The sequence below is a fragment of the Globicephala melas genome, chromosome 15 (assembly GCF_963455315.2).
Source record: "Globicephala melas chromosome 15, mGloMel1.2, whole genome shotgun sequence".
Taxonomy (NCBI): Eukaryota; Metazoa; Chordata; class Mammalia; order Artiodactyla; family Delphinidae; genus Globicephala; species Globicephala melas.
Genome location: NC_083328.1, coordinates 62,992,192 through 63,015,841, shown reverse-complemented (window position 1 = coordinate 63,015,841; position 23,650 = coordinate 62,992,192). Strand labels below are relative to the sequence as shown.

At 36.7% G+C, this 23,650-nt stretch overlaps 1 protein-coding gene across 5 annotated transcripts in view; it reads left to right on the top strand.

The window, feature by feature from the left end:
* Nucleotides 1-23,650, top strand: part of UQCC1 (ubiquinol-cytochrome c reductase complex assembly factor 1) — a 90,524-nt gene that overhangs the window by 8,755 nt on the left and 58,119 nt on the right. For 3 of the 5 annotated variants that reach the window (XM_030830778.2, XM_030830777.2, XM_060284066.2), the window contains exons 2-5: nt 2,761-2,865; nt 11,697-11,780; nt 12,701-12,808; nt 18,314-18,386. In XM_030830778.2, coding sequence (XP_030686638.1) covers nt 2,761-2,865; nt 11,697-11,780; nt 12,701-12,808; nt 18,314-18,386 — 370 coding nt within the window. The remainder of the gene's footprint in view (nt 1-2,760; nt 2,866-11,696; nt 11,781-12,700; nt 12,809-18,313; nt 18,387-23,650) is intronic. The other 2 variants (XM_060284064.1, XM_060284065.1) reach the window with 2 other exon arrangements.

Genomic DNA, 23,650 nt, shown 5'->3' with positions numbered 1-23,650 from the left:
GAGAGTCCCAGAGGAACTCCAAGGGGATTAGCTTGTGTGGAGAGGAGCAGTAATTCTCAAACCAGAGAGTATGAGTCAGGTTTTGGAACTGCTGAGTGGAGAATGCAAGGCAGAGTATGTAAGTATATTGATGGGTCGGAGTCCAGTTGGTAAAGATCAGGTGTTTAAGTTTGACTACAGAGACACTTGGAGGCACTGCAAGCTTTTGAGAAAGGGAATTCCAGGTTCAAAGCAATATTTTAAGAAAATGGTTCTTGCTGCTGTGACAGTTTGCTGGGGAAAGAGGAGTTTACTTAACATAATTCAGTAACAGTTGTTAATAGCAATAGTGAAGCCTTTGTGTGTGTGTTTTACTGTTATTGAAGTGCTTTTACAGGTGGTCCTTGGGACGCTCCTGTGAGGTAGCTTTTATTATTCCCACTTTTAAGTAAGGGAAAATGGAGGTCCAGAGTTTTGAGTAACTAGTTCAGGGTCACACAGCTATTTAATGGTAGGCTTGCGATTCAGATACCCTTTCTGCTACACCTCAGTTTCAATTAAGGATTTCGACAAAGAATTGTTGTTGTAGGATTGGAGAAGGAAAGAAAACAGCAGCTGATTAGTACTTTCTTCTAATAAGATGTGATTTAAAGTATTGGCATGAAACCAAGTAGAGTCAAATGTTACAGAGAAAATTTTTATTGACATTGGAAAAAATATGATGAAATTCTTCAGAAAATCTTCCAAAAGTTTGCATTGTTCCTACTTGTAATTTCCTCTTACCTTACCCCCACCCCCACTCCGCTTTGGGCCTGAATCTGCTGAAGTTTCATCTTAGCACGTATTTACATTTTTAGGAAAGGAACATCTGACATGGAATGATCTGGTAAATGTGTCAGCTGTTAGTAAACAAGAAGCCAGTAATTGTATCTCATTTGAAAACAATCCCAACAGGTCAAACCTCAGCTGAAATAAAATCCTATTTTTAAGCTTTACTTTTAATTTGAAACATAAGTTGCTGTGAGTAGCCTATTAGAAACAGTTACACAACTTTAGAAAGCATCTCTAGGTTTAAAATTCTAATACCTTTCTCCCCTTTACCCCTGGCCCTTCCTGCCTAGTCATGAGGAAATGGAGATTCAGATTCAACTTAATATTTATTGAGTTGGACATACTGCAAAGGACATTTTTTTCCTTAAAATCCTGAGAGGTAGGGATTTTTATTTATTTTATGGAAGAGGCAACAAAGGCTCATAGCTCACTGACAGGGGAGCCAAGAGTCAAATCAGTGCTTTCTGATTCCAAGTACAGGACTCTTCCCATAGTATTATGCTGTATTTTAATTGGTTCAAGACTAGGTCATAGAGTGGTAGAGCTAGAAGGGACTTTGGGGATATTTCCTCTACCCTTTCATCCCATAAATGAGCATGGATCCAGGAGCTGGGCTTTCTGGATTCAAATCTTAACCCCGCTATTTATTAACCATGTGACCTTGGGAAGTTACTTATCCATACTTCCATTTCTTTATCCATATACGTGGAATAATAGCAATATACCTAAGTCATTGGGTGGTGATTATGAGGTTTAAATGAGTTCATATATGTAAAGTACCTGGCACATAGTAAGTGTTTATAAGTATTACTAATATTTGTTAAGAGGAAACTGAGTATCATAAAGGTGTAATTACTTCTAAAGATTATATTAAAGTAGCTGAGTTTAAACTAGGATCCGGATCTTTGACTCCTACTATTGTAGTTGATGGTTGGCAAAGTGTTTTCAGATAGTTTGGTATATCCAGTCCTCATTATGGCTCTATAAAGTCTACAGGCCAAGTGAAAGAAACCCTTCGATCTCCCAAAGTTGGTTTCTAGGATAGAGATTTCCAGTGCTGTGTACGTGGATGCCATTTATACAGTGGGTTGTATTTCAGCTTCATAAAGTAAAGCAGGCTTCTCATTTAGCAAGGTAGAGCTTCTCCTTTCTCCAGCCTAACCTTTCACTTTAGTCCAGAGACCTTTTTGAGGTCAATTAATGCCAGAGGGAAAAATTGGACCTCAGTCATAGCTCTAACAGCCACTTAATCTCCCTTTGTCTTGGAAATCAAATTGCCCAAGTGTGTTTTCCCACCCTAAAAATTTCAGCCCATGGGGCTTCCCTGGTGGCACAGTGGTTGAGAGTCTGCCTGCCGATTCAGCGGACACGGGTTCGTGCCCCGCTCCGGGAAGATCCCACATGCCGCGGAGTGGCTGGGCCCGTGAGCCATGGCCGCTGAGCCTCCGCGTCCGGAGCCTGTGCTCCGCAATGGGAGAGGCCACAACAGTGAGAGGCCCGCATACCGCAAAAAAATAAAAAATAAAAATTTCAGCCTTAGTTTCTTCATCCTTTTGGGGTTAATGGTAATCCTGGCACTGTTCACTGTAAAGGGATTTTATGAAGAGCTTATAAATCAGTGTTTATGAAAAGGAATTGCAAACCCTGATTTAAATGATAAGCTAACTGTAAAATGCCTGAAATAGGTTTATTTTGTTACTTTCCTGAGAGGGAGCTCATGTCCTCCAGTTTGGGTCAGCTGTTACCAGAATTCGTCTAGTCCGTGGTAGGCAGGGGTACATTTTATCCTTGGAGAGGTGAGCATGGGGAGGCTTGGTCCTAGTCCTGTTTTGGAAATTCTCCTTTCATGTGCCCTGTTCTGGCAGAATTTCTAGACTTAGGTATGCTCTTTGCCTTCTACACATGGAGTCTGATATAGATTCCTGACAAACTATTTTTTTCTTTCTCTAGAGGAACCGGATTAGCATCTCCCAGTGGGTTCCAGTATGCAGCCGATTGCTACTTGTGTCTCATACACAGGGACAGTGGGGCAGGGCTCTGTCTGGTACTTCCCAGGTAAGATTTGTTATTCCTTTGCTTGGTATGAAAAAACCTTAGTGTTTATGTGCAAATGTCATGTATTTATAGATTAACCAACCAAATTGTGTGATGGAAAAACCTCATGAGACCACTTCTGGGTCTCTGTGGTGCCAGCTCAGGACTGATTCCTACTGTATGGTGTCTAGGGCGTTGCTTCTAAATACCCCAGCAGTGGAACTTAGCCTAGGATACCATGCTACAGTCTGATGATTTTTACTGTTGGGAGTGTTTCCAGATATTCATCTCAGAGTTAACTTTTCTTCAGTTTTCTTTTTGTAGCCACTTTATGCCGCTTTTATTTGGGGTAAGAAGTGTTTCTTCATTTTTTTCCTTTTTATGAACATAAAAATCCAAGGAACAATTATTTCAGGCCTTAGTTTACCACTGATCACATGATTCTTTACAAAGTAGTTTACTTTGGACCCTCCTTGAGAGTTTTTTCTCCTGATTTTTGTTGATTGTACAAATAATTTAGTAATAAAGGAAATAAAAATCACCCATGACTTCAAACCTGAAAACATTTGCTGGTTCTTTTCCAGTCCTTAAGTATGTATGTGTGTACTAATTTTTTCCCTCGGTACCTTAACAAATATCCACAGAATTTTATGTTCTGGTGCTTTTTCACTTATTAGAGCAGACATTATTCATGTTGTTAGATAGATTTCATAATTAATTTTTTAAATGGCTACATGTTATTTATTTAACCTTTGTTTATATTAAAATTATCTACAGATTTTTTGTAGACTTTAATGTGGTTACCATTTTATTGTTATATAGTATTTCTCATTTTTAATTATTTATTAAAGATGAACTTCTAGGAGGGTGTACCCTAGGTCAAAGGGTATAAGCAGTTTTCCTCTCCAAAAAGTTGTTTTAATTTATACTGCCACCAGCAAGTTTATATAACTAGTTTTTCATCATTACCTCCCCTAAATTGGGTGTTTTAAAAAAATTTAAACTAATTGGGTAGAAAATGTTACCTTGTTTTGCTTTGCATTTCTTTATCAGGGTTAAACATTTTTCTGTTTATCAGTTATATTCTGGTTTGTAAAAATTACATATTTACATCATTTCTCTGTTTATCTACTGGGAATTTATTTTCATTACCAATTTATGTAAATTCCTTTTATAGCCATTCACTTTCTTTCTCATATTTAATGCAATGAAAAATTATTTTTGATGTATATAATTATATATTATATAATTTAAATAAATAAATAAAATATATTAAAATACTTAAAATATAGAGTAATTCCCTCCAGCTAGTGTATAAGCCTTGCCCTTCTGAGGACATGTCTTATTTTTACCTGTATTTCCTGGGCTTCTCACTAAGTCTGGCACAGAGAAGGCACTAAATGTATGTTGAATGAATGAAGAATATGCTTGTGCAAAAGAGGCATCTACTTTGGGTAGTCATGTAGCTGTTTCTTTTCAGAGTTGGGCTAGGTTCTATTTTTATTTTTATTTCTGTGCACTGGAAAATTTTAGTAGAATTTATCCTATAGTTCTAAATCATTTGTAAATAATGTGTGCAGAGATGGTGGAAGGAGGAACTCATTATATCAGTCTCTGAGTTGTGCCTCATTCTTTGAATCAATAAACATTTATTGGGTACCTAATATATACCAGATACTATATTAGGCTCTGGGATGGCATTATAGAGAAACATCCATGTAAATAACTTAAAATTGTTTATCTCATGCTGACAAGATTATAAATAAACTGGACATTTTGTCATATTGACGTTACCTCACTGGTACATCTTCCCATCTTTGAGTTCTCCTGGTTGGAAAACTCTGCTTCAGAATGACATCCTTAGGTACATATCTGACAGGGAGGCAGATTTGGCTTAGAATGAGGAAGAACTTTGTGTTAACTAGAATTGTGGTGTAATGGGATGTGTTGGCTGTATTTTAACAAAGTAAATTTACTTTTACTGGAAGTATTCAAGCAATGATTGGAAGGCTATGTTAGGGGCTTGACATAAAAGTATCCTCCATTGGATGAGTGGTAGTATCAGATGATCTCTAAGGTAATGTCCAATGCTATAATCCTATTATCATTTTCAAAAGGCTAGGGACATTGGACTCTAATCTGTCTTTTCTAAGTAACCTCTTGAAGTTCTGTCATACTTTGATGAGTCTACTTAAAAAGTTTTTTTTAGGGCTTCCCTGGTGGCTCAGTGGTTGAGAGTCCGCCTGCCGATGCAGGGGACACGCCTTCGTGCCCCGGTCTAGGAAGATCCCACGTGCGGCGGAGCGGCTGGGCCCGTGAGCCATGGCCGCTGAGCCTGCGCATCTGGAGCCTGTGCTCTGCAATGGGAGAGGCCACAACAGTGAGAGGCCCGCGTACCGCAAAAAAAAAAAAAAAGTTTTTTTTAATTTTTGAAATAATTTAAACTTCCAGAAAAGTTATAAAAATGGTAGTGTTCCCTTATACCCTTCATCTAGCTTCCTCTAATGTTAGCATCTTATAGCAATTATTGAAACCAGGAAGTGAACATTGATGTGATACTATTAACTAATCTATACACCTTATTCCAATTTTACTTTTTTTCCCCATTAATGTCCTTTTTTTGGTCTCTCAATTGGGGTTCATCTAATATTTTCTTAAAATTAGATTGAGGCTATGCGTTTTTGGCAAAAGTGATATTGTTTCCTTCTCAGTGGGTCACATCAGGGGATACATGATGCCAGTTATTACTGGTGATGTTAACTTTGATGACTTGGTTATTAAATTGGTGTCCGTCAGCTTCCTCTACTATAAAGTACTATTTTCCCCTTTGTAATTAGTAGGTGTCTTGTGAGAAGATACTTTGAGATTATGCAAATATCCTGTTTCTCATCATACTTTCTTTTTTTGAAGTTTTTAAAATAATTTTTATTGAAATATAGTTGATTTACAATGTTGTGGGGTTTTTTTGGGTTTTTTTGGCTGCATTGGGTCTTTGTGGTGCACGGGCTTCTCATTTTGGTGGCTTCTCTCGTTGTGGCTCGCAGGCTCTAGAGCCCAGGTTCAGTAGTTGCGGCTCACAGGCTTAGTTGCTCCGCAGCATGTGGGATCTTCCCGGACCAGGGGTCGAACCCGTGTCCCCTGCATTGGCAGGCGGATTCTTAACCACTGTGCCACTAGGGAAGCCCCAGGAGGTGGAGTTTTGATAAAAACTTTTATTTCAACTATTTTGTTCCTTTTTTTGCATAAATATAAAAATGTTCCAAAATTTCCAAGATCTTAGAAGATAGTGACTGAAAGGATCAATCAGTGATGTTCATTTTAAAGGATTAAGAAAAGGCCCCAAAACTACAAAAGATGAAGCAGCCTAAGCTGAATAATTTATCACAACAACTTGTAAATGTTTGTGTAAAATGTCTTATAAGGGTTTATTGTTGGGTCTGTGGGCACCCAGGGGTGAGGGGTGGGAGCAGGATTTCTTTCTTTTTTAAGGCTGTATAATATTCCATTGTATCTATCTATCTATCTATCTATATCTATATCTGTATATCTATGCCACAGTTTCTTTATCCATTCTTCTGTCAGTGGGCATTTGGGTTACTGCCATATCTTGGCTATTGTGAATAATGCTGCAGTGAACATAAGTGTGCAAGCATCTCTCCAAGATCCTGCTTTGAATTTTTTTGGATATATACCCAGAAGTGGGATTGTGGTATCATGTGGTAATTCTATTTATGGTTCTTGACTGCGACAGTCATTACTATGGTGTTTGCTTGATGGTCATTTTTGAATTCCATCATTTCCTACTACATTTCTTGATTGGAATTCTACTGTAAGGAAGAGCTGTCACTTTCTCTCCATTTATTTATTTATTCGATTGTTTTGTTTGTATCAGTATGAGCTAATGGATATTTATTCTGTGAGTTATAATACATTATTCTCATTATTTTGTTATCAAATTGTTCCATGTTTGGCTGTTGAGAACTCCTTCAAGTTCCTTTCTACGTGCCTTCATTTTTTGAACACTTCCTTGTTTCTTGGCACCACAAGATGTTTCAGGTTCATGTTGTATTTTCTTTGCTCTAGCCCTAGAGTTAACAGTTTCCCCCCAGGAGCCCTGGTTCCTTTTATTGGAGAATGATATTTGGAATATTCAGAAATTAAGATCTGGGTGCTAAGTGTACATGAGCCAGTGTTGTTGAACTCTACGCAGGTTTTTGAAATCAGTTAGATATAGGGCAAAGAAGATAGCTCTGAATACATGTTTTACCCCTTAATGAACTTTACTTCTTTGAGCCTTAGTGTTCTTATTTCTAAAATGGGAAAAAATAGTATCAACTTTTCGAGGTTGTTGTGAGATAACATAAGTAAAACAGCAAGTGTACAGGTGCTGGGCATATGGGAGATCTTCAGTAACTTGTAACTGCTATTTTTGTTGCTATTTATGTTCATGCTACTTGGGTAAATGTTCTCCTCACCTTGTAAATTGAAACTTAAAAAAAAATTTTTTTTTTAATCCTAAAACTACCTTAAGCAAGTTGCACCCTCTCCCTGTGTCTTAGTTTCCTCATCTGTGAAAGGAAAAGGTAGGACTTAGAAGATCTCTGAGATTCCTTCCAGAAGATCTCTGAGATTCCTTCCAGCTCAAGTGTTGTTATTCTAAGTTACTCCTTAGTTCTTCAGTTGCTTTTTCTCCAAGCTAAACAGCTTCAATTTATTTTAACCTTTCCACTAGGACCTTTTATTCATCTCTTTGATCATTCCTGTGGTTCTTTTCTGGACCTTCTCCAGATTGTCCTTCTATTTGGAAAAAAAAAAAAAAACTCCACCTAGTTTTTATTGAGTGCCTACTCCATGCCCAGAATGGTGTTGAGCAATGGGACAGAAAATAAAAGAAGTATAAGATAGACTGTCTCCTGGTGGAGCTTATAGCTTCGCTGAAAGGACAAGATACATATAGTGTTGAAGAATTGCTTGAGTCCTGCCCTCCTTTTTCCTTTCCTTTCCTTTCTCTTTTCCTTTCCCTTTTTCTTTCTTTCTTTTTTCTTTCCCTTTCTTTCTTTCTTCCTTCCTTCCTTTCTTTTCTTTCTCTTTTTCTTTCTTTCTTTCTTTTCTTTTCTTTCCTTCCTTCCTTCCTTCCTTCCTTCTCTCTCTCTCTCTCTCTCTCTTTCTGTCTCTTCCCTCTCTCTCTCTCCCCCTCTCTCCCTCCCTCTATCAGGGAGGTCTTTTCATTTTTAGAACCTTTTAGGAAGCAAAAAATAAAAGCAAAATCTTAATATGTCTTTTTTCTTAAAAAAATAAATTTATTTATTTATTTTCGGCTGTGTTGGGTCTTCATTGCTGCGCACGGGCTTTTCTCTAGTTGTGGCGAGCGGGGGCTACTCTTTGTTGCGGCACGCAGGCTTCTCATTGCAGTGGCTTCTCGTTGTGGAGCATGGGCTCTAGGAGCACAGGCTTTAGTAGTTATGGCATGTGGGCTCAGTGGTTGTGGCTTGTGGACTCTAGAGTGCAGGCTCACTAGTTGTGGCACATGGGCTTAGTTGCTCCGTGGCATTCAGGATCTTCCCGGACCAGGGCTTGAACCCATGTCACCTGCATTGGCAGGCGGATTCTTAACCACTGCACCACCAGGGAAGCCCAAGGGAACCTTCTTGTACTGTTGGTGGGAATGTAAATTGATACAGCCACTATGGAGAACAGTATGGAGGTTCCTTAAAAAACTAAAAATAGAACTACTGTATGACCCAGCAATCCCACTACTGGGCATATACCCAGAGAAAAGCATAATTCAAAAAGACACATGTACCCCAATGTTCATTGCAGCACTATTTACAATAGCCAAGATATGGAAGCAACCTAAATGTCCATCGACAGAGGAATGCATAAAGAAGATGTGGTATATATATACAACGGCATATTAGCCATAAAAAGGAACAAATTTGGGTCATTTGTAGAGACGTGGGTGAACCTAGAGACTGTCATACAGAGTGAAGTAAGAAAGAGAAAAGCAAACATCATATATTAACGCATATATGTGGAATCTAGAAAAATGGTGTAGATGATCTTATTTGCAAAACAAATAGAGACACAGACGTAGAGAACAAACGTATGGACACCAAGGGGGAAGGGGGGTGGGGTGAATTGGGAGATTGGGACTGACATATATACACTATTGATACTATGTATAAAATAGATAACTAATGAGAACCTACTGTGTAGCTCAGGGAACTCTACTTAGTGCTCTGTGGTGACCTAAATGGGAAGGAAATCCCAAAATGAGGGGATATATGTACATGTATAGCTGATTCACTTTGCCATATAGTAGAAACTTGGTGTCCATACGTTTGTTCTCTACGTCTGTCTCTATTTCTGTTTTGCAGATAAGATCATCTATACCAGTTTTCTAGATTCCACATATATGCATTAATATATGATATTTGTTTTTCTCTTTATGACCTGCTTCACTCTATATGACATTTATTTATTGATGGATATTTAGATTGCTTCCAGTTGGGCTTTTATTGATAGTGCTTTTATGAACATACTTGTACATGTTTTTTTGTGAATATATGTACACATTTCTGTTGGGATATACACTTAGGAATGAAATTGTTGAATCTTACAGAATGTATACATTCAGCTTCATAGATACTGCCAAATAATTTTCCAAAGTGACTGTACCATTTTACACTACCATCGGCAGAGTATGAGAGTTCTAGTTGCTCTGTATCCTTTCTAGCACTTTGTGTGTGTGTGTGTGTGTGTGTGTGTGTGTGTGTTTGGTGGGTGGTCTTTAAACATTTTTAAATGTGATGTTCGGTTCTCTTTCTTGTGTAGTGAGTTTTCTTTCTCTTCTCCACAACATTATGAGCTCCATAGGATAGTAATTGTTTTATCTTAAAAACTGGCACAAGGGCTGGCATATTGTGGGTATTTAATAAAGGTTTGATAAATGAAACATGTATGCATGGCATGTGTGTGGATAAGAACAAGAAGGATATAATAAGAAATACCATACAGGTGGTTGGGTTTGTTCATTCAACAAATGTTTGAGGGTTTCCTGTGTATAATACACTGTACTTGATTCTGGTACTACACCTAGTTCCTACCTTCATGGATATTTTTGGTGGTGGTGATAGAAAATAAGAGTGTGTAATAAATATATAATTGTACATTGTAATGAGTACTATGAGTAAAGTGAACAGGGTACTGCTATGATAGAGAATAATGGGATGATAAGAAACTATTTTAGATAAAGTGGTCAGAAAAGGCCTCTTTGAAAAAGTGACATTTGAGTATTTTGGGGTATTTTTTCTCTTTCACAGAAAGTTACTTGATATCTTTTTGGTTTAAACAGAGGAAAAATTAATGTTTTTAAAGGTCAAGGGAATCTTTTCGGGGGGCAAGGGCAAGAATGGGTAATACAAAAAGTAAGGAGCTATAGGGGAAGAAAAAGATCATGACATACACCTTGCCCCAAAGCACAGCTTGTTGAAACTGCTGTTAGTTGTGTTCTTTGAGCCTGTTTAAGTGCTTCATGTTCTAGTGGACCATTACACTGATATATGTGATGTAATGGGAGGTGTTCTGTGTTTAGTCTCTGTGTTACAAAGCCTGCTTGATACCTGTGAATTAAAGCATAAGTGTTCTTGGGACTGACCAGAAGAATCCTGACTAATCTTTTAATATCCTTGTTTGGAAAGAAAAGTAAATAGTAACTCTCCACATTTAGAAATTCTATTTTTTTCCTTCATTAGGATTAAAGAAAAAATCATTTTCATTTCATGTGTCCCATCTCTTGGAATAAGCCAGAATTGAACCCTCCTGCTGCTCCTTTCCCACCCCTTTATATTGTAAAGGAAATAAAACATTACTGAGAGTTTGGAAACTAGATTCTTAAACACTTCTGTAATTCTACCAGCATAGCAAAATAACTCTTTCATTTCTGTGTGTTCCTTTTTAGACTTGCCCCTATGCATTCATGTGTTTACCTATAATTTTATACATATTGTAAGTGTTTTCATGTTGCTAAAAATAATAATCTCTAATGTAAACTGTGGACTTTAGGTGATAATGTGTCAGTGTAGGTTCATCCATTGTAACAAATGTACCACTCTGCTGGGGGATGTTGATAGTGGAGGATGTTGTGGCTGTGTGGGAGGGGGTATATGGGAGCAGTCTGTACTTTCTGCTCATTTTTGGTGTGAACCTAAAACTGCTTTTAAAAATAAAGCCTATTAAAAATCTGATTATCTGATTTCCCATTGGGTGACTGTACCTTAATTTAATTAACCACCTCCTTTCTTATTGGACTTATTCCCCAGTTTTTACTCTTGTGAACAATGCTACAATGAGGATCTCTTGCATAGTTTTTTTCCTTAGGAATTTATTTTCAAAACTATGTTTACTCGTCTTGATTATAATAATACCAACCTGGTAGGATTGTGGTGAGGATTACAGAAGGTAATATATGTAAGGCAAATACATAGTGCCTGGCATATAATTTTAACTAATGTCTATTATATTGCCAAAGTGCTTTCAAATGCAGTGTGAACATTGGAGGAAGACAGTTCTGATCTGAACGACAATGATGTTGATAATGATGGTGATGATGAAGACTTTTACTGTTTATTGAGTACCTATTTTGTGAAAGGTACTTTACGTTCTTTTACTTATTCAGTTATTCAGCAGATGTTTATTGAGCATGTAGTAGGCAACATTAGGAATTGAGTTAAACAAGGCTAGAAAGATTCTGTATTTTTTACTTTGAAACAACTCTGATCACACTAACCCTCTAAGTGAATGGTCAGTGTTGCTTACCTCTGTTTTTTTTTTTTTTTTTTTAAATCCCCCAGTGGCCCCAGATGAGCCAGGCCCTAGCATGTGGTGGATCAGTAGTAGACATTCAGCTAAGTAGGAAGTATCATACCACAAATAAGGTGAGACTTACAAGTTCTTTCTATGTCTATAGCGTGCTTTCACACAAGTGTTCTTACTTGAAATTCAGCAAAATTGTTAGCTGGATGAGGCAAGAAATTTTATCAGATGCAGAAGGTGAGGCTCAGGGAAGTAAAGTGACTTGCCCGAGGTCACAAGGATGGGAAGAGACAGACCAACTGAATATTGGAACCTAAGGTGTCTGATCCCGTGTCCTATATTTCTTCCATTGTACTCTCTTGCTTAGAAAACACTTTAGAGAAAAAGTGTCGTAGATTTTTTTATATGTTAAAAATAAAGTAATATTTAACTGATGGAGAATTTCTTATTGGATGTATAGCCTGCCTTCATTTAGAGAGGATTAGCATTAGAATAGGTTTTCCTTTGAATTTATTTGCAAACTACAAAACTATATCTCCTATAGTCATTAATAAAAAATAAAAGAGTTTAAAAACATTTATTCAGTGCATGCTTTGATTGATTATGACTTTGAATGACTTTTGACTGCTTTCAGACAGTATTTTTCTTTCCTTTTCCCATAATGTCAATAAACATAGAACATGTTTCTCAGAATTGTTCTTTGGGAGGTTGGGATCAAGATTTCTTTTTTAAAGTACTCTTTTCCATAGAACTTTTATTCTGATACCCCAAATCTATCATTTCCTAGACATGAGTTCATAGACATATGGTCAGTGAGGTGGGTATGTCTGCTCTGGAATTTGGAGGACACCTATTAGGGTTCCAGATGTGTTTGTACTGAGTGATAAGGTACCCAGAAAAATGAGAATGAAAAATTCTAGGTTTAAAAAAAAAAAAATCTAAGCAATAAAAAATGCCCTTAGACCCTAGTGAGAAATAAAAGCATTCTTTTAAAAAAACTTTTTTGCAACTAATTTTGGTTTCCTTCTTTTTGAATAAATAGCTTTCTTCTACCAAGGATTCCCCACAGCCTGTTGAGGAGAAGGTTGGTGCCTTCACAAAGATAATAGAAGCCATGGGATTCACAGGACCTTTGAAATACAGTAAATGGGTAAAGTCTTTTAAGTTGTTTTCATTTTTCTTCTTGAGCTTTGTGCTTTCTGCTCTTCACAGAAGAATTTTTTAAAGCTTCTGCTTTGCTTTTTGTGAAATACTTATATTATTTTGAGAGCTTCAAAATATGTTGTTGTCCCCTTGCCCCCCGTTCCAGGTCAGGTCTATACAGCATGTGGGGCTGAAATAGTCCCTCTACTCCCTTAACCTGATTCCTTAGAAGTATCTCAGTAGCAGGCAATCCAATAACACTGGTCTTTCCAGGTCTTTGCTACATGTTATGCCATATAGATGAGTTCTCAGAAGTTAGATGGGCCAAATGTTTTGATGGGCACTGCTCTTAAGGAAACACTCTCTGTGATTCATAAGTGATTTTCCCTAGGTCATTGTAATGACTTCCTTTAAAATTTTCCTAATAAGCATTTTTAAAATTAATCAATTCTATGATTTATTGTAATTCATATTTTATTATGAGGGCTGTTTGCTAACTGTGTCATTCCTAATCAGGTCTTGGCCTAGCATGTTATCTGTTTTATGGTACTTGCTATAAATGAATGAATGTCCTCTCTACATCAGGTGCTACTGCCCCTGGACTTTTATAGCAATGCCTCTAACCAATTAAAATAATAAAACACAAGTCATTGGGTTTTTCTCAGCCCAGTTATCTCCTAGTACTACTGTTTCTCTCTACAGTTATGGCAAAAGTACCTTTTAATACTTTTCAAGGTTGCTAGAATGTTGGATAAGCCTAATCAGTCATAAGTTATATATTAAAGCAAACCAACAAAAAGCAGTAGGGAAGACTTTTCTAGAAAACATTATAACTTTGCCCAAAATGACTAAATTATTCCAGTTACACCATTTTAACAAGTTGGAGTTAAATTAGAATTTCAATTTTATTGTGAACTTTACTTTTAGTTTCTTCTTATAATATCTGGCTCTCTTCCTAACAGTTCTCACTGTAGCAAATATAGGCTTCTCTCTATAATCTCCGTTTTACATAAATTGAACAGTGATTCCACAAGCATTTTGTTTGTAAGGGGCTTTGAAAAGTATAGAAGATAGCACACACATAACTAGGTTATAATGATGTCCTTGAGACCCTAAGGTTATGAAGTGTCTTCTTAATCATTAATGAAATATTAGTTATGCTCATTAAAGTTATCTTTTTTTACATCATAATTCTTGACAAATGATAATCACTGGTATATTTGGTAATATTATTAACCAGGATCTTTTCCTTTATTAAAAAAATATTTGCGATAATACATTTGGATTGAAAAACTTAAAATGTGTGTTTTGTTTGAAAGTAAGAAATTAAAAGGTAAATGAGAGCAGAAAGAAAGAAAGAAAAGAGAAAAAGTTTACTGTTTTATTCATTTCTTGATGGTTGAGTTCCACTTGGTTGCTTCCATATGCTTTGTCTCGTCCGTATTTTTATGATTCCAGGGGCAAAGTTGGCTACCATTTGGAGGATTACTAACTCATCAGGAAAATTTCTTCACTGTTTAAGTTAGTCTCTGATTTTTCTTGGTTCCCTTGTGACCTCAACTAAGTCCCTAATATTTGCATTTAAAAACTCTTTTGTGATGTGGCATTGTCTACTTCCTGTAACCTTCATTTTTTAAATTTGTAACATCAAAACATCAAAGTATGACATTCTAGTATATTTTGGGTGGGAAGATGTAGGTATAATTTTCCATATTGAAAGATTGAGAGCCCTTTTCAGCAAATGTTGACTCAGAAATCTGTGGCAGACACGTGTATTGGGTTGCACTGGCAAGAATCTTTGAATTTTGTGTTTTCTCATGTCTTTCATTAGGGAGTAAAATGTCTGCTTGTCTCTGCATCAGCAGTATCAGCCAGCTTTCCTCCATCTTTTTATGTAATGTTTTCATGTGTAGTTCCATTTTTCTTCTAGATCCATATTTAGGAATTTAAATGTGGCTTTCCCTTACCTATTTGATTATCCTGAAATAACCATTCTTTTTCATTATCTTTATGGAGCAATATCAGATAAGATAAGGATAACATTTAACAGATTGAGCCACATGTCATTGAATAGGCGGTTTTCAGATTAGCATTAAGCCAAAAAGTTATTCCTGTTCTGAAGGACACTGACAAACTGGAATGCATTCAGAAGTGGGCAGTGAGCCTTGTGAAGGCTTCAGAAACTGTTGAATGCAGAGTGGTTGAAGGAAATAGGGATACTTTGCCTGGAAAAGAGAAGACATAATGGTTCTTCTCAGTGTTTGAGGGGCAAATGTAAAAAAAATGGAGACTTAATCTGAGGTATTCCAGTGTGCAGATAGTGTTTACTGAATGTTACATGAAGCAGATTTATGTTCAATATAACAAAACTTTAGCAAGAGTTGTCCTCCAGTGGGATAGGTAGCCTCACAAGGTCATTGGACTTGTTTGAACAGGGGCCCAGATAGTTGACCATGAATCAAGAATGCTGTAGAAGGAATTCCAGTACAGAATAGAAAGTTCAAATGACTTCAAAGCCCCTTCCAACTCTCACACAGTTGTTTTAGTGTAAGCCTTTTACTAGATTCGTTTTTTTATCTTGTGGGATGGTACAAAATGCATCAGTTAGTGGGAGAGCTGATTTTCATTTCCTAAACCTGTCTTAGGTGCTTGTGTTTTAGTCAAGTAGACTGATGAAGTCTTCCAAAGTTAGAATGAAGTCATCTGAGGACCAGAACAATTTGTATTGACTGGATGGAAATTTAGTCCACCTACTTCTTTAACTTATATTAATGCATGAATCTTGAAGAGGTTCTTTCCCTGAGTTGTTATTTCCAGTCCCTGTGTGATGGTCTTAAGGGACTTGCTTTAGAGATTTGTCCAGGAAAATGGCTCACCCAAGTATAAAGGTTTGGCCTCGCTGCAGGAAAAGTGAGGAACTCTAAAATGCTCCTGATTGCTGCAGTATGAGCACTGTATACATACACTGGCCAATCTGGTGAAGTCTTCATTATTTGTAATGAATGCTTGCTTCATGAACATGTTGTGGGGAAAAACCTCTTTCTCATGGAACGATTTGGGCCTTGGAGGCAAGTGTGCTTTTCCTTAGGCAGAGTGATTAATTATGAACCAGAATCAGAAGGAAACTGCCGAGTTAAAAAAAAAAATCAAGACACAGGCCATTAGGAATTTTACTTAAAATTATAAATGTATTGATAGTTGAACTAGGCCTTAAGTTCCATGAAAAGAGTTTTTAACTGCTTTGTTTACTGCTGTATTCCTAGTGTCCAAATCGGTTTTAGGCACTGAGTTCGGTGCTCAATAAATTATTTGTTGACTGGAACAAAAGCTTATAGATGTCCTAAACTCTCTGTTTCAAGGATAGGAATAGGCCTGTCAAGGCCAAAGCATTAGGATAACGATATCATTAGGATATCATTAGTTTGGTGATGGTACAAACCAGTGCTTCCCCAAATGTGTTCTATGTCACATACTTCCAAGAACCTCAGGTGTTAAAAAGTTAAACATGCTTCTTTTGTAGACTGCTGATACGGTGAATTACACTTATTGATTTGTGAATGTTGAATCAACTTGGCATTCCTGGGATAAATCCCAGTTGATCATGATATGATCTCCTTTTAAAATATTGATGTTAGTATTTTGTTAAGGAGTTTTGGATCTATGCTTATGAAGGCTATGGTTTTGTAGTTTTGTTTTCTTCTGATGACTGGTTTTGACACCAGGGTAATGTTGGCTCATAGAATGAGCTGGAAAGTGGTCTTTCGTCTTTTTTTCTGGAAGAGTTTGTGTAGATTTGGTATCATTTCTTTAGATATTCAATAGAATTCTCTAGTGATGCCATCAAGCCTGGAGTTTTCTTTGGGGAAAGGTTTTTAGCCACAAATCCAATTTTTAAAATAGAGATAGGACTATTCATGTTATTTATTTATTCTAGTGAGCTTTGGTAGTTGGTATCTTTCAATGAATTTGTCCATTTCATCTGAGTAGTCACATTTATTGACCTAAAGTTGTTCAAAATATTCCCTTATTATCCTATTAATATCTTTAGGATATGTAGTGATGTTCCTCTCCTCTCTGATTCCTGATGTTGGTAATTTGTATCTTCTCTGTTTTTCCTTTTTTTCCCCCCTAGATCAGTTCTACGAAATTTTTGTCAATTTTATTGATATTTTCAGAGAACCAGCTCTGGCCTCTTTTGATTTTCTGTGTTATTTTTCTGTCTTCAATTTCACTGATTTCTGCTCTTATCTTTATATATCATTCTTTCTGCTTGCTTTTAGGTTTAATTTGCTCTTTCTTTTTAGTGTCTCACCATTTGTTTAAATGTGGACTTCCAATGCTGATTTACTGCTCATATAAGTATATCTGATTTCCATTTGTTATATGTTCTGTTCTGTTTTCGCCCATATGAACTTTAGACTAAAATCATTGAAAACTTAACATTAGCAAATGAAAAAATCTTAATTGCAATCAAAGACATAATACTTTAATTTATTATAGGTATTTCTGCCCATCAGAAACTGAAATATAAATATTATATAGTATTGGATATAGTATATCCTTGGTGACTTTGAACCTTAATAACCAAACAGCTCTGCTAAAATTCTAGGTTGGTTTTTCTTCAGTTGCTATGCCATTCTCTTTGCATATACATATTTTTTAGTCTGTGTATATTTGAGTAATTTTCTCTGTCATTTTAAGGAAAAATAAGCTTCTACGAGCCTTTTGTTGATGGACTAATTTAATTGTATCCTGAAGGAAATATTTTGAAAGCCCTTAGAAATTCTTCTTCTTTTAGCACTGAGTTGGTCTTCAGACCTACAGTCAACCCTTACAAGAATTTATTTTTCATTTTTAGGTTTTTGTGAAGGCATAATGTACATACAGTAAAATATACAAATCTTAAGTATACAGCTCAGTGAATAAATTAAAACCACCACCCAGATCAAGATTCTAAGAGAATTCTTAGTGCTTTGGGGAATAGTAAAAGGTTGATCCTTTTACTATATTTTACATTCATTAGAAACTCTTATTTATAAACATAGTATTCTGTTAATCAGCAAACTATAAAACTAGGGAAAACATAAAAAAAAGTGACCCCCTCCCTTCAGGGAAAAAAAAGACAGAATAGTTAATAGGGCTTCTGAGGAAAGATCAAAGGATGGAGGGTTTTGTTTGTTTGATTTTGGTAAGGAGAATGGGTAATTTTTTTAATATAAAGGGTTTCAGATTATAAAGAATTAATGTGGATGGTTCTGAATGGTGGTTTAGAGGCTGAAACGTGGTGAAATGGGTTTGAATTAAAGGAGAGAGTTCGTCTAAATATTGGGAAAACCTTTTTGACATTTTGATGCCAAAATCGTAAAATTGTGTGAAGTCTGTGAATGGCTAGAGACAGGTTTGGACCCATCCTTCTAGTTGAAAAGCATATAAGATTCTGTGACCTACATCTAATGGCAGTAGAACATTCACTTGGTCATGTCTTGAGTTTGGTTTTATTTTCTTTGTCTAGAAGATTAAGATTGCGGCCCTGCGCATGTATACTAGCTGTGTGGAGAAAACTGACTTCGAGGAATTCTTTCGAAGTAAGTTACTATTTTTTTTTTTTTTTGTAAGTTACTATTTTTGATAGCTGTGAAAAGGAAAATAAATCTACTTTTCATTTTTATGATTGTGTCTTTGTAGGATCGGGTTTCTTTTTAAGTTACCAGTAAAACAGTTTTTCCTGAACAAAATGTATAATAAAAGCTGCTTATTTTTCTCTTTTAATAGAATAAACAAAGGCCAAAAGAACCCTATAAATAAGACGTTTTAACAAGTTTGAAAAAAGACCTAAAAATTTGTCCAGTACTTTGACATCATCATTCCCCCTTGTCCACACATGCATCTTTTTACATAAGAGTGTACTCAGAGTAAACACATCCTGTTTTGCGTTCTGGGTGTTTTACTCAGTATTTTTGACATGAACTTCTGCCCAATCATTCCTCTTTTATTTCTAGTTTATAATTGTTTTAGTTAACCCTGGAATATGCCTCATGATTTTTCTTCTTTCTGTAGAAGGACTGTTGAGTCAAAAGGCACATATAATTTTATTTTTATCCCATTGATAAATTGCTTTCCAAAAGTGTTTTACTGGTTTATATCATCTTCACTAGCAGTTGATTATATCAATACAGTATTCATTTTGTTAATGTAAACTGTTGTAGTTATAAACATGTCATTTAAAGCAGATACTTATAAAGTCATTGGGAAAGGTTAAGCTGTTTCCAGTTCCACAGATTTTGGAAGGAAATGCGTTCTGTTCACATCTGTGGTAACAGTCATTATCCTCAAAGCAACAAACACTTAACTAAATATACTTGATATTTTTCATGGACAGCCAATAATTATATATAATTATGTTAACAACAATGAAGAAAGAGATGAAGTTTTGATTATTTAATAACTATTTTGTTTTTTTAAATTAAATGCAAGTTTTGTCATTTTTACTATTTCAGCAGATTGGTACAATATTTCATTGGAAACTTAAAATACTGTGCTGAGTTGTAATCCTAATTTAGTATCCACCTTCCATTTCTTATTTACTCATAGTCAGGAAAGAAAACTTTCCTCCTTTTTTAATCTCTAACAATTTCTTACTTTAGGAGAAATTAGTGTGAAAGGAGAAAATAATCTTTCTCTACCTGATGAAGAGACTATTAATATTAGAAGCTGGATTTTTCTCAAGTGGTTTCTTGAATCCATGTACTCAAGTATTTTTCATCAGATCTTTTTAAAACCTCATCCTACACATCTATTTAATATTAAATAACTCATAAACTTTTTATAATTATTTTGAAAGGATGTTTACTAGCTATCTTTGTTTAGCTAATCCTCATTATTGAAGATTCTTGAATAATGAGACTATTATTACATATTTAAATTAATATATCATGCTTCAATTTATAATCTGTTGTAAACTACTTATAAAAATAAAAGTTTATTAAAATTATTAACTATTATATTTTAATAATTCACACTTACATGGTATGCTTTTACTTTTGTCTCATTTAGGAATTACAAAACATGTGAGACCGGAAGGGCTTGTATTCTTATTTTCATTTTTCTTTTGTTTTCATAAACAATTGAAACTTATAAAAAGGCTAAGTGATTTGCCCAAGGTTGCTTAGTCAAGCCTTGATCCTGTGTCATCTGGCTTAAAATCCAGGAATTTTTCTACTATAACATATTGCCTGTGAATGAAAATAACTGCAAAATAGAAATTGTAATCCATTTTAATATTTTTGTGTTTTATAATTTTTTGTATTTTACAGTTTTTTTTTTTACTTTTAAAAATTTTTATTTATTATTATTTTTGGCTGCGTTGGGTCTTCGTTGCTGCACACGGGCTTTCTCTAGCTGCGGCGAGTGGGGGCTACTCTTCGTTGCGGCACGCAGGCTTCTCATTGTGGTGGCTTCTCTTGTTGTGGAGCACGGGCTCTAGGCGCGCGGGCTTCAGTAGTTGTGGCACGCAGGCTCAGTAGTTGTGGCACGCGAGCTCTAGAGCGCAGGCTCAGTAGTTACGGTGCACGGGCTTAGTTGCTCCGTGGCGTGTGGGATCTTCCTGGACCAGGGCTCGAACCTGTGTCCCCTGCATTGGCAGGCAGATTCTTAACCACTGCGCCACCAGGGAAGCCCTATTTTATAGTTTTTAAATGAGACCTACCTCTGTGAGATGTTCTGTTAGTATTGTGAGCTGATGTTTATGTATATTAGAGTGTGTACATCTCAGTGAGCTTTGTCCTAGTCTTGCCCTTTGAAGTAGTTATCTGATGTCACATTTTTCAGTGACACCACTCTTACTTCAGGTTTTCTAAGACTCACTTTGAGAATTACCTTTTAGACCTATATCATGTTCCTTTGTATTATGCTCCATTGTGGTCCATCTTTGTCATTTGTGGTTAGATTAAATTTCAGAATCAAACCAAAGTGGTTCCAAACTGTGGCCAGTGAATAAAAAAGGGAGCAAGTGTGAAAAGTACCATTTAGAGGCAGATAAAGAATATCTATAAAATAATGAGACTGACTTTCTTGCACCTTGGATTCTAAAGAGTAGGCCAGACAGGTTTGGGGTAAAAGAAGAGAATGTGTATAGATATATTGCTTTCTAAGATTACATCTTTAAAGTGGCTATTACTCCCTTGGATTATTTGGTCTTTTAGGGCTTGACTTTTAGAGTCCTGAGAATTCAGTAGCTTTTTAAAAGGAGAGAGAGTCCCAGGTAGCTGGTCAGTGTCATTCTCACTCTTCCAACAAAAGTGAGACCAGTTATATTTCATGAAGATTGAGTTTCTTTACTCAGTAAACAATATGCCTATCAGCCTCTTGGACAGGCCCTCACAAAATGCCAAAGTTATAGATACTCTGTCATCTCAGAGCCAAAGTGTTCAGACGTCTTGATCCAGAGACCTAGATATTGGGGATTCTGACTGGTGAGATAGCTTAAGAGCCAACTCTTGTTTCCAGGATGTTCTGATGATGTCATTGTGGCATAAATGAGTGTACCCTCTGTGAGCACACAGTGTTTGCTAACTGGTCTTTTGGAGATCATTTCTGTTATAAAGAGCACTTAGGGGCAGAGGCGTCCAGCCAATCAGTAAAGCTTGTGTTTAATACCACACTGTTGTCTGCAGACTGCTTTGTTTTTAGCCCTTAAGAGTTCATACTTTGGAGAGGAACTCCTTAGTGAATAAATTTTGAGTTAATAAAATTGAGGTTCTACCTTTCTTTCTGCTACTAATACTCAGCTATCAAATATATCAATTTTGTGTAAGTATATGATAAATATATTTTTTAAAACTTGAAGAAAAAAAAGATTGAGGTTCATCATTTTATTGATGCAGTCTTAAATAGTGAGTTTTTTCAAAGATAATTTAAACCCTCGTGTTTAAACAATTCACTAAAAATCAATAGTGAATATTTATTGAGTACCTATTAAATACTAACTACTTTGTTAAATGTTCTACAGGCCTTATCTCATTTAATCCTCACAAGAATCCTGTAAGGTAGGTTCTCTTGTTTTCCCATTTTTACAGAGAAGAAAACTGAGGCACTGAGAGGTAAAGTAACTTTACCCAGAGTCATATACCAAGTAAGAGGTAGAGTTAAGGTTTTTTGTTTGTTTGTTTGTTTTTGCGGTACGCAGGCCTCTCACTGTTGTGGCCTCTCCTGTTGTGGAGCACAGGCTCCGGATGCGCAGGCCCAGCGGCCATGGCTCACGGGCCCAGCCGCTCCGCGGCATGTGGGATTTTCCCAGACCGGGGCACGAACCCGTGTCCCCTGCATCAGCAGGCGGATTCCCAACCACTGCGCCACCAGGGAAGCCCTAGAGTTAAGGTTTTGAATCAGGATATCTGACCCTGGTGTCTGCGTTAAACAAACAACTATGTTAATACTGCTGCCCCATAATAGTAATGAATTATTTAATTTTATCCAACTTGATGTTGAGGAAAGTACCTAGCCTCAGAAAATAGTGCACTGAGTGTGTACTGGAGCAAGAGTGTGATCATGGCAAGACCCTATAGCAGGTTTTAACTTTGAAGTGTTTAAAGACATTTCATGAAGCTAAAGAGTTTGCTGTGTTGTTGAGCTGCTCACAGTCAAACTTTCAGCGGTCTTGTTTTTTAGGGCTTTACCCCGTGGGTTTCTGTTCTGACCCCAGTGGGTACAGGAAGTCAATCATATGCCAGCTCTTTTCCCATCCTCAGCCCTGAGCTGACCCCCAGAGGGAAAATTGTGACCCAAGTCCAGTTGCTGGCCTGTCTGTCTGTCTATGCTTTCCAGCCGAAGAACTGATTCCCTCTTTGAGAAAATTGGAAAGGCTCCTGGAGGCTGCTGGGAAGCTTTGATGTAGAGGTAGCAACTGAACAGATTGTCCTTTAGAAGCAGCCAAATTTCATTTTCCAGATTGAAAGACAGACTTCCAAGAAAACTTTTCTTTTTAATGTTTTGTTCTAGCATCCAAAAAAGACCCAACTTTAGATCCGGGCTTGAGAGTTTCTCATGGCTATTCTTGTTCTAGGTGGAGGGTGGTTGGCCCACTCTCAGATGGCATGTGTCTTAATAGCTGAATGGCTAGCCAGGCTAGCCTTCACCTCCCTCCTGCTGGGCTCCAAGAGGAAGTCCACTTGACAGCTGCTGGGCACCTCCCAGTAAGCTCACCAGCGTATTTTGGTGTCAGTTTGTGACAGACCTGGACTGAAATCCCAGCCCAGCCACTAGCTTGTTAATATTGTGGCTGCCTGCAAGTTACTTAGACTTTTCGAGCCCTGTTTCTTTATCTCTAGAATGAGGCTTATAATGCCTTCCTTCAGGGTTAAAGTGAGGATTAAATGAGATAATATATTGACATGACTAACGGTGGACCTGACAGGAAGTATGGACCCTTAGTGAATGTTAGTTTCTGATACTAGTATTAGAGAGGCAGTTAGCGATTAAGCCAACAGTGTATGGAATCAAGCAGATCTGAATTTGATTCCAGATGTCTCATTTCATAGCTGTGTGACCTTGGGCAATTGTCATGATCTCTCTAAGTCAGTTTTCTCACCTGTCAAATGCGGATAATATCAATACCCACCTCTTAGGAATGTTAGGAGGAGTCATTGAACTAATGCCTGTAAGGTACCTATTATTTCTGACACATAGTAAGCACACAGTGAATTACAGCTCTTTATTATTATTGGCGTTGTTAGTGTACCTCACAGGGGTCCTGCTCTGTGTTTTCTATCTTAGTGGCCCCTATTTGTTATCATTTAGTACATTGTATACTTCGTTTGCTGAAAGGCAGAAGATACTACTTCCTTCTTGCGTC